This window comes from Ovis aries, chromosome 2 (genome assembly GCF_016772045.2).
Source record: "Ovis aries strain OAR_USU_Benz2616 breed Rambouillet chromosome 2, ARS-UI_Ramb_v3.0, whole genome shotgun sequence".
NCBI classification, from domain to species: domain Eukaryota; kingdom Metazoa; phylum Chordata; class Mammalia; order Artiodactyla; family Bovidae; genus Ovis; species Ovis aries.
This window is the reverse complement of record NC_056055.1, coordinates 66,072,877-66,085,598: the sequence shown is the minus strand read 5'-3', so window position 1 is coordinate 66,085,598 and position 12,722 is coordinate 66,072,877. Positions and strand designations below refer to the sequence as shown.

The following is a 12,722-nucleotide window of genomic DNA, read 5'->3' as shown; positions in this document are numbered from 1 at the left end:
TTCAGGCATCAGCAATTTATTGCAGACAGCATAGAAGACTGTTTTTGGAGGCAAGCCGGGCATCTGCCAGGGCCCTTGGCAAAACTGCAAGGTAGGCATAGCTGTTTTTGCCACCACCTCTCTTTCTGAATGTCCCCACACCCATCTCACTTTCTCTGCCCTCCAGGCACAGAGTCGCCTCACGAAGCTCTCTGTCTGCTCAAAGTCTGCCTTTCCCTCTGGAGCCACCAGTTTCATTACCTGCCCCCATTTTAACTTTCCTCCCCTGAATGCTGATTTCAGCTACTTTGGGTGGAGGGCAGTTAAGATGAAAGATTCAAATATTTTACACCAAGAGGAGAAGAGTCAGTAGATTTAATCTATTCAGGGGATGATGTTTTGACTCTTCAAAACTTGCTACTTCTTTTTTAAAACACATTTTGGAACAAAAGGTTTTTCTATGGCTCATCTAACTTCCCTGAAATGGGCATCAGGGTTGTGTATTTTCCAACCACAATATCACCACTTGACATTCACAACGTGCAAATTCCATAAACTGGAGCTTTAACTTAGAAATGAGCTCCACACAAGGTAAACTGTGCATTTCCCATAAGAAAAGATTCAAATTTCTTGGCCTAACATACAAAGGCCTCACAACCTGCCTTTCTAACCTCTTCTCCATTCACTCACTCAAATATGGTGGAAAAGATGCACACAAATCGTGGCTTTCACCCTCTCAAAATGCATATAGTCCAGTGGGGAGATACACATAAGAAAGAAGAAGAAACCAGTGTGGTGCATACATTAACCCGGGGCAGGTAGAGGCGGCTTGGGAGCACCTGTGGGGGCACTAACCCTGACTGACCTGTCCAGGGAGGGAGGCTCACTGCTCTGCGGTCTTCATGTATGCCTTGTCCTCTCTCTCGAGCTGTGTACATAATGGTCCCTCTGTCTAGAATGCCCTCTTAGGATCTGTCTGGGAAACTCTTAATACCCTTTATGATCCGGCTTAACTGTTACCTCCAGGAGAATTTCTCTGCCTGTACTCTGCCCTCCCTTGTTTTTCTCTGCTTCACCATGTCCCGCTCACTCCTGCCCACCCTCAAATGAAAGTATTTTCTTTCCTTTGAGCCAAGTCCTTAAACATCATCTCTATGGAAATATGCATTGATTTGTTTACTTGTCAGTCATCCCCATTAGACATTTTTCAAAGCCAAGGCAATAATGTATGTCTCTTTTTAATCCCCAGTTCCTAGCACAGTGTCTGGCACACAGAGTCGCTCAGCAAATCTCACTGAATGAACGAACCTATTCTAACTAGAATCTGGAAAATGTGATAGCAGGGTGTCTGCTTTATTCCTTTTTATATTACACTGTGACAATGACATCCTGCTATCACATAATGATGACCCAGATTAAGAAATAGCCCCCTCCAGTTTTAACTTATCAGTGGATGTTATCTACTTGAACTGAGTATGTCATCATGGCAAAGACTCAAAATTCTGCATCCGACCTTAAGATATTGGGGTCTTCTGCGAAGCATGTCCTCATCTTAACTTCAGGCCTGATATTCTAGATACCAAATGTCTAGCTGAATGCCAAGCAATTCAGTCAAACGTCACTTGCCAGACAGAGTCTGAAATCTAACGGCAGGAAGCTATACGCTCCACTGGACAGTATCTTGTAAAAAATCTTGAGCACCTTTCTTCCCCCCTTCCCCCTTCCTTACTGAGGCTGCAGGTTTATCTTGTCACATTTGAGAAAAAACAATTAACATGTGAATCTTGCTGGGACTGTCTGCTAATAGTTAACCTGTGTGGAGGTCAGTCTATTTTTCAGTTGTTGTTAATAAACATCAGTTAAAATCTTGCCACGTTATCAGACAGGATGTGCTTTGCTCTGCTTTGAGTAGAAATCAGCCATCTGCCTGGGTGTGTTTGGTCAGAACACTGCGCCTGTGGAAAGGGCCGTTGTTACGGGATGCATGGCAACCACCTGCAGTGTGGCACAGGGCAGAGTTGGCAGGGGTTTCTGCTCCGGTCTCACCCAGTCCCACCACTAGGCTCGCACAGCTCTGTCTTCCTTCCTCAGGGGCCCTCATCAACAAACGGCCTGACCACCTTCCTGCCCTTCCTCCCTTTCTTCTGGTCTTGCTCCCTCCGTCCTCTCTTCTGCTATCCAACATTCTATCTCTGCACAGAATCTAGAATGATGACTTGTTCAATAAATATTTCTTAAATGTGGCTGTAATTCTCTTCTTGAATACAAATTCAGCTATATTGCAGGAAGTTAACAACTCTAGGATCCCAGCTGAGTTCACTTTCTGTGTGTGTGTGTTTGAAATACGAATCCATGATCACTACATTTAATTCACCCAAATTTTACATTCTTTTTAAATAAATGTAACTCTTTTTCATTCTCTCAATTGAAAACAATTCAAATTTCATTATGTATCACTGAAATCTTCTTTTAAAAACTGTAAAGCAGAGAACAACCTTACTCTCTTTCTAGTTCTCACATTAAGGGGTTTATTTCATGCATCAACTATTTTCTGAGCTTTTTTTTTGTCCCAGACACAGTTTGAGATGCTGACGTTACAGCAGGAAAGAAGGCAGATGTATTCCTGGCTCTCATGAGCTGGTGTTCCAAAGGACTTTCATATACTAGAACTGTGCTGTCCAGTAGGGTAGCAATTAGCAACACACAGCCCTTTAAACTAAAACTTCCTTCACACTGGTCACATTTCAAGGGCCCACTAGCCACATGTGATGAATAGTGCAGGTCTATATCAGTTCCACTATCACAGAAGATTCTAGGACAGGGCTAGTCTAGAAGAACTTGTAAGACCTACTACCATGCTGAGAGCTTGGGAAATCCCACAGCAATATTGTGAGATGATTTATTATGACATATAAATTATTATGATTATCATGATCCCTTCACACACAATCCTCCCTTTGAAACACAGAGATTACAGCTAGCATGCCTGGCACCAATAAGTTTGTTTTTCTTTGGGGCATCCTGTTTTTCCTTACAAGATGGTTAAATCAATGTGGGGGATAGCATTCCAAAATACTCACTCATTTTTCCTGCTTGTCTTGCAAGCAGGTATTGGCTCTGAATCAGGGACGGAGCGGTTGCAAGGCACAACCCAGAGACAGCCTTCAAGCCTCTGGCTGCTTTTGTGGTTCAGATGTAGAAGCTCTCTGCACTTTAAAGCATTTGTAGTATATGTGTATGTATATGTATGCATGCTGAGTTGCTTCAGTCATGTCTGACTCTTTGCAACCCTATGGACTGTAGCCTGTCAGGATACTCTGTCCATGGGATTCTCTAGGCAAGAATACTGGAGTAGGTTGCCTTGCCCTTTTACAATATGTATACGTAATGTGTATGTATATAACAGAATGGGCAACAGAAAGGAGAATCTAGGGAACAGGTGAAAGTGTTCTGGCAGGAGCGAGACTGGAAGGGAAAGGAGAGAAATGTGTGTCTATGCACACATGTGAGGCTGTTTCAGAGTAGATGCCAGTTTGCAAGTGCTTTGTAGGTTCAGGCTGCATGGTCTTCCTGGCAGCTCAGTTGCGGTAGCAGAGTCCCAGGGGGAGAAAGGGTCTAGGATTTGAGACTGTGGGAAGACCTCAAAAGTCAACTAGATTTGCATAGTGATGAGTATAATGGATATTTTAGCAGCAAACTGTGTGGACATGTGTAGACGGTGACTCAAAACTACAGCCTGACCCACCCCAACATTAATCTACCTCAAGGAAAGTAAAGAGGGGTGACCCTGAGGTCATAATTTCCCCCTAGTGTAAGAGGGTAGGTATGTAAAATAGAAAGAAGCAGAATTATAATAAAAATATAGTTGAATTTTCTAGCAGCATCTGCATCTGTGGCCTAGGAGCCATACCCACTCCTTGGGCACCAGAATAATTTGTCTCCAACAATCTTGGAAACTTGAGCAATGGTCACTCTTGAGACTAGATCTCATCATCCTCATCTGCCTCTTATGCTACCAGGCTCTAGTCTCCAGCTGCCTCAATCTGAAAAAATTATTCTCACAACCAGGTCTTACCCACGATCTCTATTTTTTGCAATGCAAACTCTTCCGCTTAACTATCCTGCCTTATGCTATTGTCCCATACGATGTTGGGCTTTCTGCCCATTGAATTTCCCCATTTCTCCCTTTTCCCAGAGCTTTCTGGAAAACCCTTACCACTGAACACAGACTCCTATGCTTTCTTATACCACATTTTCTTGCCTTAGCTAAAATTCTTGTGCAGGAAGACACCACCTCCCTGTAACCTTCTCAAATGGAAATCACACATTTCTGCTCATCTGCCAGTAAGGTTCCTGTAAGTCTTGTCTGCATTCTCACTGATACTTTGCCTCTTCTAAACCATTGTTTTTCATTCTTGTGCAAAAAGCCCTTTCTCCCTTGAGTTTCAGGTTATCCTGCTCAAAATCTTCCTGTCTACTCCATCTTGTGGCATTAGTAGGGACACTTCAATACCTGTAGTGACAAACACAGAAGAAGCTAGCTTCACTGTGCAGGACCTCAATTCCAGTGTATCCTGGAACCCACTCTTATAGCCACTCTTGGACTTTATTGTTATCCTAAATGTCCCGCCTTAGTACCAGTGTACCATTCTCTGAAATGAAAATTCTCTAGCCAAAGTCACCAGTGATTTCCTAAATGTCTAATTGAATGGACTTTTAAACACCCACTTAACTGTGCTCTTCTCTTGCACTGACTCCCCCATTCTCAGCGTTCATGCTCTGGCCTTCTCTACCTGTGCTGCTTGGAAAGTTTACTCGCTTCCGTGGCTTTGACAGGTCAGTATATTCTTGATCCCCAAATCTGTATCTCCAATCCAGCTCTTTCTACTTAGCTCCAGAGTTCTACATACAAGAGTCTTCTTCATGATTTTCCTCACATTGCCATGGAAACTTCAAGCTCCATCTAACCCCAAGTAAACAGATCCCCTTCCCCCCAGAGGTCCTCTATCTCAGGATGTGACAGCACTGGTTAGACTAAGCTGGAATGCTTGGAGTGAACTTCAACTCCTCCATCTTAAATTCCATCCACTTCCTGCACTACCACCTTCTGCACCATCTGACTGTGTCCTGGTGCTTCTGAACTTACCTTTCTGAAGTTCCCTGCTGCCTATCTTCTCCATCCCAACTGCTACTTTATTACCTAAGGTCCTCCCAGGTCCCATCTCCATCCCTTTTATGGCCCCTTTTTTGCTTGATGGCTTCAACTAAAACTTGTATCAGAGCATGGTACTACCCTGAGCATGAGGGACAACTCCTCTAAAATCTACGCTCCTGTCTCTTTTCAGACCCATCTGTCCTGTTTCCTGCCTCCTGCCTCTCACCCTGCAGTCAGCCATATTAAACTACCTGCTGAGCCTGGAACTTTCCATGCTAAGTCTCAGTTTGGAATGTCATTCTTCTCCTTCACACCCCCCTGCTCCCATCTGCCTAGCAAATAGCAATATTTCAGGGCTCAGTTCAACCTTCCCACTCTGCCAGGGTTCCTCTATTGTGCCCCTCCTTTCCCTTCAGGAAGAACTGGCTACTTGCTGTCTGGGGCTCCATCTCCACGTATATTGACCACGTCCGTCTGCCTTTCCTGGACTGCAAACTCCTTGAGGACAATGTCTCTGTCACATGCATCGCTGGATCTAGATGTTCAGTTCACAGTAGGAATAAAATAAATATCCTCTGAATGGATTCAATGGATTCCATTGGATGAAGAACGAACAAATTAAAAATGGAGCCTGAGCTGTGAGCAAAGGCTAAAATCAGTCTGATGACAGTGGAACAAATGCTGGTCATAATGTGAACCAAATTGCATCACAATGGCCTATCTGCAGGTAGTTCTGCTGTTTGTAAGGCTGCTGAGCCTCAGTTTGTATTAGTAAACACGTTGGGTGGGGAGTCTCTGGAGTATAAGATGACTTTCAGGGACAGAAAACAGGGGTGGTGCCTCATATTGGCTTACTTCCTTAGCAATTTGCAAAAACAAAACCCAGCAAAACAATTGCCCCCTTTCCCAAATGTTGGCTTTGGCTCAAGTTTGTCTTTTCCGAAATATTTCTCTGGTCAGGCAACACTCCCCATGCTATAGCTGTCAGGCATTAGTGTGCTCTGAATTCATTAGTGAAGGTCAGTCCGGAATACCAAACAGATGCAGAGCCCTGAGTTTCCAGAACTGGAGTGAAGCTTTTAACCACAGCCACCCTCTCTGTTCTTGCTGTTCTAAGCCTCACCACAGCAGGCATATTTTAGAGACTGGCCTTGTGCTATCCTAATTTCTACACCTGAAATGAGCAACAAATAATTTGAGACAGAAAAGTAATACAGGAGAATGTTTGAACTGTACATACATGTACACGCTCCTTGTTCCATGACAAAAGCAACACTTTAAGTCCAGTCAACATCACATAGACCACAAGCCTACAGAGGTTTGTTTGTTTTTAATAGTAAATAAATAAATGAGCAAAACCAAATCAAAACGACAGCACAAAAATCCCTCTTACTCCAGATAAGCTATTAATTTCAGATGGAAAGGCCTTAGGCAATAAAAGAAAAAAAATGTGATCTATGCACTAAGTAGGTTGGATAGTTAATTTAGGGTGACTGCTGCTGCTAAGTCACTTCAGTCGTGTCCGACTCTGTGTGACCCCATAGACGGCAGCCCACTAGGCTCCCCCGTCCCTGGTGACTAGAAACGACCAAATAATAAGTTGTCATGGTAGAAAGTAAGTTTTGGACATCCTGCTTTCACATTACCAACCAAACTTGTGAAAATACTCAGAGAGACAGAAAGAAGGACTAAATTTAGATGCTGATTTAATGCATTCAAGAGCATGATTCATTTTCCCCCTGCCCTGGTATAGCCTGGAGAATCTGAGTGTACAGAAGGCAACACAAGGATGCCCTGTAAATAAAGGGAAGTCTCATTCATTCAGAGACTTGAGGAAGCCAGAGACACCCCATTTTCTCTGCCAAGAAAGGTGTATCTCCAAGCACCTCACACACCAAAACGTAGAACTGGATTTCTCAGATGGCTAGAATCGGTCTAATTTTAGCTTTGCCCAGCCTTGGAATGAATGTGCTGAAAATTTATTCTGTACCTCCTCTTCTCTTAAGTGGCTTTTTTCCCCTCAGGCTCCAGTGGGATCCTGACCAGCTCTCAGAAGCCATGCAACAGGGTTCATTTGATGAGAGGCCCAGAAGGATGCCATCATTCAGTAGTAACACTTTTAGCAACCAAATTCCCTCATGGTAGCCCTTAGATTGGGTCTTAGAGAGCTAGTATATATAACATAGACACCTGAGATGCTTTGGGGCTATGCAAAAAAACAACAACCAGGAACCAACCAATCAGACAATGACGGCAAGTTCAACCCCCAACAGTTAATCAGGGTGTTTGGCAAAGCTGTCTAGACAGAGCAGATTGTCACTCTCCTTTCCTGAGTTTTATTATCTGCTGTTTCCAATCATGTTTTAACACTCACTTCTGCTCTCAACACCAAAGCAAATGTTTCAGCTGCTACACTAAAGATAAATTGAGATTAAGGCTGGACTATCATTTGTGTTCATCCAACCTGGCTCAGAGGTGAAAATTTACACTCTTTTTTGTTTTTGTTTTTTTCCTCTTTTTCCTTTTAGTCTTTGAGCACATTTGGAAAGTAACCTTAGAAGTTTCACTCTAGCTTTTTTGGCCTTATTGATATTCTCTGGGTTTAGGACACACTACAAGAAAAAAAATGAAATGTATTTTAAAAATCTATAGTTGGTTAACACTGTTTCCCAGAAGTGAGGGCATTTAAAGTTGTCCTCCCTTCTGAGGTGTGGGACAGATGTTAATAACCTCCCCGCCACCCCGCGGCCCCCATTATACAACCACATATAATATATTCATTCCAATTAAGAAAGATTATTTCTGCAATATGAAATGGCTTCAGCACTTTTGCAGCTAAAAACAAAGAGTTAGATATGGAGCGCGTGCATTATGTTACAAATGAGTCCCTCTGAGAAGGTGCGCAAGAATGAGCAGGGCTTGGAGAGGCGCCCCCACGGCACGTCCACAGGATGGGGCTGATGGACCCTGGCAGTCTAGGTGGATATGAGATCCAATTAGCCTGAACACATGCTTCACAAACCAACCTGGACACGGCACAGAAAAGAGGCAAGACACCGCAGGGTAGCATAAACGAGTTGTACCTTTCTCAAACAGCTTGGTACCGAGTCTCCTGGGCAGTTGTGAATGACAGGGCGGGGCTGTCACCCAATCTCCCTTGGGCCCACTCAGTGCCACAACATGGAAATCAAATCATTTAGAAGACAGGGATATTCAACGACACAGGCCAAATTTAATGACAGATTTGGGGGCAGCCTTCTATACCCATTTGAGAAAGGACAAATACTGTTTAGCACTCTAGACAATAAACTGGCTGATTTAGCTTAGAACAGTGGCTACTTCTGCAGCCAATTTCAGAACACCAAAACGGAAGGTCAGTGGTTGGGGGAAGGGAGTCATGAAGGGTGCATCCATCCAAGGCTGGGTTGGCTACACACTGGGGTATGTAGGATATGGGGCAGAAATTTATTCTCACACACAGGGCATCGCAGGTCTACTCAACAACGTGGCACATCTGTTTCCATACTTCACTCACACAAAACACCACACTTCCACCGCCAGGGTTTTTGCAAGTTCTAAACTACAATCAGCCCTTCTTTAAAATAACAATAGTAGATCCTCTGATTCAGCCAAATGGTGGTGTTTGTTGCACTAGGCTGCGTTCATAGTACAACATCAATAAATGGCCACTTGTAGATGGACGGACAGAATCCCACTCATAAAGCACACCTACACCTCCCTCTTTCTCCCATCCCCAAATGTCACATTGTCTACAGACCTATGGGGGCTTAATCTCATAGGGGAAGAAAGGAGAGATAGGAAAAGCAAAATAATGGGAGTGGAAAAGCAAATTGTTGGGGAAAAATAGTGCAGTTAATTGCTGAGAAGAATGATCACAGGTGGGCTTTCAAGTATCATGTTGCCTTCAGGGACCATTTGAAAGAATGAATTCAAAAGCGTTTTCCCCCCTGTCCCTAGAAAGCTGTCTTGGTGAAGGCTGCACATTGTCAAAGATATTCCAACTGGGAGATGGAGTTAGAATTTTTGCTCAGTGAGTTGTCTAAGTCTCATGAAATGGGTATTTGTTCCAATTAGGTGTTTCAAAAAAACCCTTCTTGCCTCAGATAACTCATTTTGAGAAGAAAAGAGTATTTGTTCAAAACTCATCAGGGAAAATGACAGACTAGTGCGTTCTGCGGCTGTTGTACACAGACTCTTCACAGGCCTGTAGGACTCACGCTTTGCGGTCATTCGCCCTTATTTCCCTAGTCTTAGTCCTACCTAAAACTGGCAGGGGTGGGTGTTGGGGGATGCCGACTAGTTTTTGCTCCTGTTATTAATAAGCTATACTGTCTAGATATATAACTCTAATCCGTGTCCACAGTCCAGAGCTCAGATGGCTGGCCTGTCAGCAAAAAAATGTTAGAAAAATGTTAATTCAACAATGGTGGAAGGATGTTATTTCTAGAGCTAAACTCCTCAGGGAAAATGAGAAATGGTTGCTCCTGGGATTCAACTCCTCCACAATGAAAGATATTTCTTTTCTGAAGCGTTCTTCCCAAATAATTTCCCAATGCTTGGTGTGCCCTGACATTTGGTCCAAATAAAATGCTGGAACAGACTCATAGGATACAGCTATCTTCAAACTCAGTACAAGAAGGGTGTTTATTACAGAGAATCAGCATCTATTAGGGCATGAAGCATCAGGGGCCTGCTGGCACTCACTCCCTACAATGAGTCACTTCATGATATGCTTTTTTTTTTTTTTTTTTTGGCATTTATAAGCAAGCAACTCCGTTTATAACCTAAGGCACTTTCCATACTTCCAGGCAATGAATACTAGCTTCTTTTGAGTCTCAATAGCACATAATTTAAGACAGTGGGAAAAGGAACTGGAGAATAGTTTCCAGTGCAAGGAAAACACCACGCAGCTGTTTGCCCTCACTCTTGAATTCTGATGGCGAAATTGAGAATTGTTTATTTGTCCTGAAGTCAAACCCAAGGAATTTATTTTTTAAAGGCTAGAATAGGGATGGGGAGTAATGATATAATATACTTTTAATATTGAAATATTCAACACATGGCCCCAGGATTTTGAATCCCCAAGGAATTTAGATCCTCTAAAATGGTCCATTCTTGGTCAAATTTGGCACACCAGATGTCACAGGAAGGACATACCTGAAAAAACATCCGAGGACTACTTTGCTAAAATTGTATATTCACCTTCTATAATTGTTTTTTTTACCTGCAAGCTAGGAATCAGTCCTCTATCTTGAGCCATTTATTGAGAACAAACAAATGAACTTGGAAAAGATATGACCCAATTAAAGTTAAATACCTGACTTTGGTGTATGAGAATCATAAACTTGCTTACGGTCTATCTGGTCCGCAAACACTTCCCCATAAATCATCCAATAGGGCATGTAGAAGATGTTCTTGGCCAGTTTCCATGATGGCTCCTCATTGGGAAAGAGAATGGCTTGCCTGGCGACCCCAAAACTCATGAGCACCACCAGCATGATGATGACAAAGTACATCATGTCTATCATCTGGAAGCAGGAGGAAGCAGAGGGAGAAACAAATGAAAACCAGAATGACTGAGTATTCCTGTGATGCTGACACTGATGGAAAACTTGGTTCACTTTTGAGACTGCTGATAAGGGATGTTGAGACAGGGAGCTGTGATCAGGTAACCACTTGGTCTACTAAAACCAATGTCCAACAACTCTTAACAGTTACTAAGAAAATCATTTAAAAAGAAAAAGCACAGGTACAAGAGGACCCCTTCATCTTCCATTGTTTTCTGTGGGACCTAGTCATGACTAGGCACGAGAGTCATATGACACAGAAGCTTGAGCCTATGAATGTAGTACTAACGTTTTTTTCTGCTCCTGGGAAAGACAAATGTCCTTGCTGGGTCTCTTTCTTCTTAGCAAAGCTGGAACTGGGATAGTTGAACTATTTTGACAACTATTGCCATGCTGTAAATTCTCCAAATTCTGAAAGGCTTATCAAGAGCTGAAAAGCCCAAGAGAATAATTATTTGTAAACAAGACTCAGATAACCCAAATATCCATCTTAAACTGCCTTACTCTTGTGGCCCCACCTCATTGCACAGTTTTCTACCACAAACCAGTCTCTTAGAGAACCACTCTTTCTGCTTTTTCTTCTGCATTGTATCCTATCAGTTACAGAGGCTGGTTTTTTTTTTTTTTTTTTTTGTAGGAATTAGAATCAGGTAGCCTAATGGCCTATTTCTGTGCTTGCTGTTGAAATGCTGGATTTTCATCTTGACAGGTTCATAAAATTCTTGACTTGTACTTGACTCCATTCAAGTACAATGCTATCTCTTGTTCCTCTTTCTTTCTTTTTTGCTTGTTTTCATGATACATGTTATCTGGGATCTGTTTCTCATATGCCAAATTACTTTCCTGTTATCACCGAAAATAGATGAGGATGCAATAACTATTATTTTGCCTGGCCAGAATCCATTGCCTCCTTCTTTCAGAAACAGTTTTTTTTTTTGTTTTTCCCACCCATTTTGGCCCTAAAGGTAGGTGTCTTTTCCAGGCTGGGTTAATCATGGTAACTTGCTGTCTGACAACAGTGACACAAGACAGGCCAACCAGAATCTTTCTTTGCATTTTTTTTAACTGAACTGGGGAGAGAAGCTCCCTTGCTCTCTCTGTAATAAAGTGAATTCAGAGTGTCTAAGGCTGTTTCCCACTAGGGAAAGAGATCAGAGTGAATAAAGCAGGTATTCCAGCGAAGGAGACTGGGTTGTGATGGTGGTTCGGGGCCTGGGTGCAGTAGTTTCCATCATGCCCTGCTGTAAATCAAGTCATCCCTCCTGGGTTTAAGTTAGTAGGAGATTGGTTTCTATCCCTTGCATAAAACCACCTACTAGAAAAGACTGTCTTCTCTTGGATATCAAATTTCCTGAAGGAATGCCCATCCACAAAGAAAGACCGATGATAATTTTATCAGTGGCAATGAAGGCTTTAAATTAGTTTTAAATTTCATTTTGCAAGGATACATTCCATGGTGCCAGTTACTGGAATTAAAACATTACAGACTTCCTGTAGGCCTCAGGACACTAGGGGCTCGATACATTTTAGGTTAATCAACTTGCAAGGCAACTTCAAAATCTCTCAAGTACTGTCTGACTTTGAAATTAAATATATCAAAATTTGATGTTCATTCATATCTGTTCACTGTCCTTAAAAATATATGCTATTCTTTTCACAACTTAGTAGCCTCAGAACTCTCTTAAAATGAGAGTCAGCAGTTTTATAGGAAACGTGGGTCCGTTTCTTATCCCCTCTCTCTCTTATCTTGCAAAATTCTTTTATCATTTATTTACAAAAAGTTCTATTAATGAAAAAGCACAAAGGGGTCCTTTCTGTTATATTTATTTAGACTGATTAAAAGGTGGGTGGGGAAAGGAAGGTGTTTACTTATGAGATTTAAGACCTAGTTTGATCCAAGAAAATTCAGCCAGTAAATACAGCAACTGTTCTAATCTAATTTCTCAGGACTGTTTCCATTCAGCTTGATCGTAATACCTATTCAAAGGGTCAAAACAATC

General features: G+C 42.4%; 1 protein-coding gene across 10 annotated transcripts in view; it reads right to left on the bottom strand.

Moving 5' to 3' along the window:
* Window positions 1-12,722, bottom strand: part of TRPM3 (transient receptor potential cation channel subfamily M member 3) — a 599,217-nt gene that overhangs the window by 54,646 nt on the left and 531,849 nt on the right. For all 10 annotated transcript variants that reach the window (XM_042243350.1, XM_042243355.1, XM_042243351.1 and 7 more), the window contains one exon: window positions 10,509-10,683. In XM_042243350.1, coding sequence (XP_042099284.1) covers window positions 10,509-10,683 — 175 coding nt within the window. The remainder of the gene's footprint in view (window positions 1-10,508; window positions 10,684-12,722) is intronic.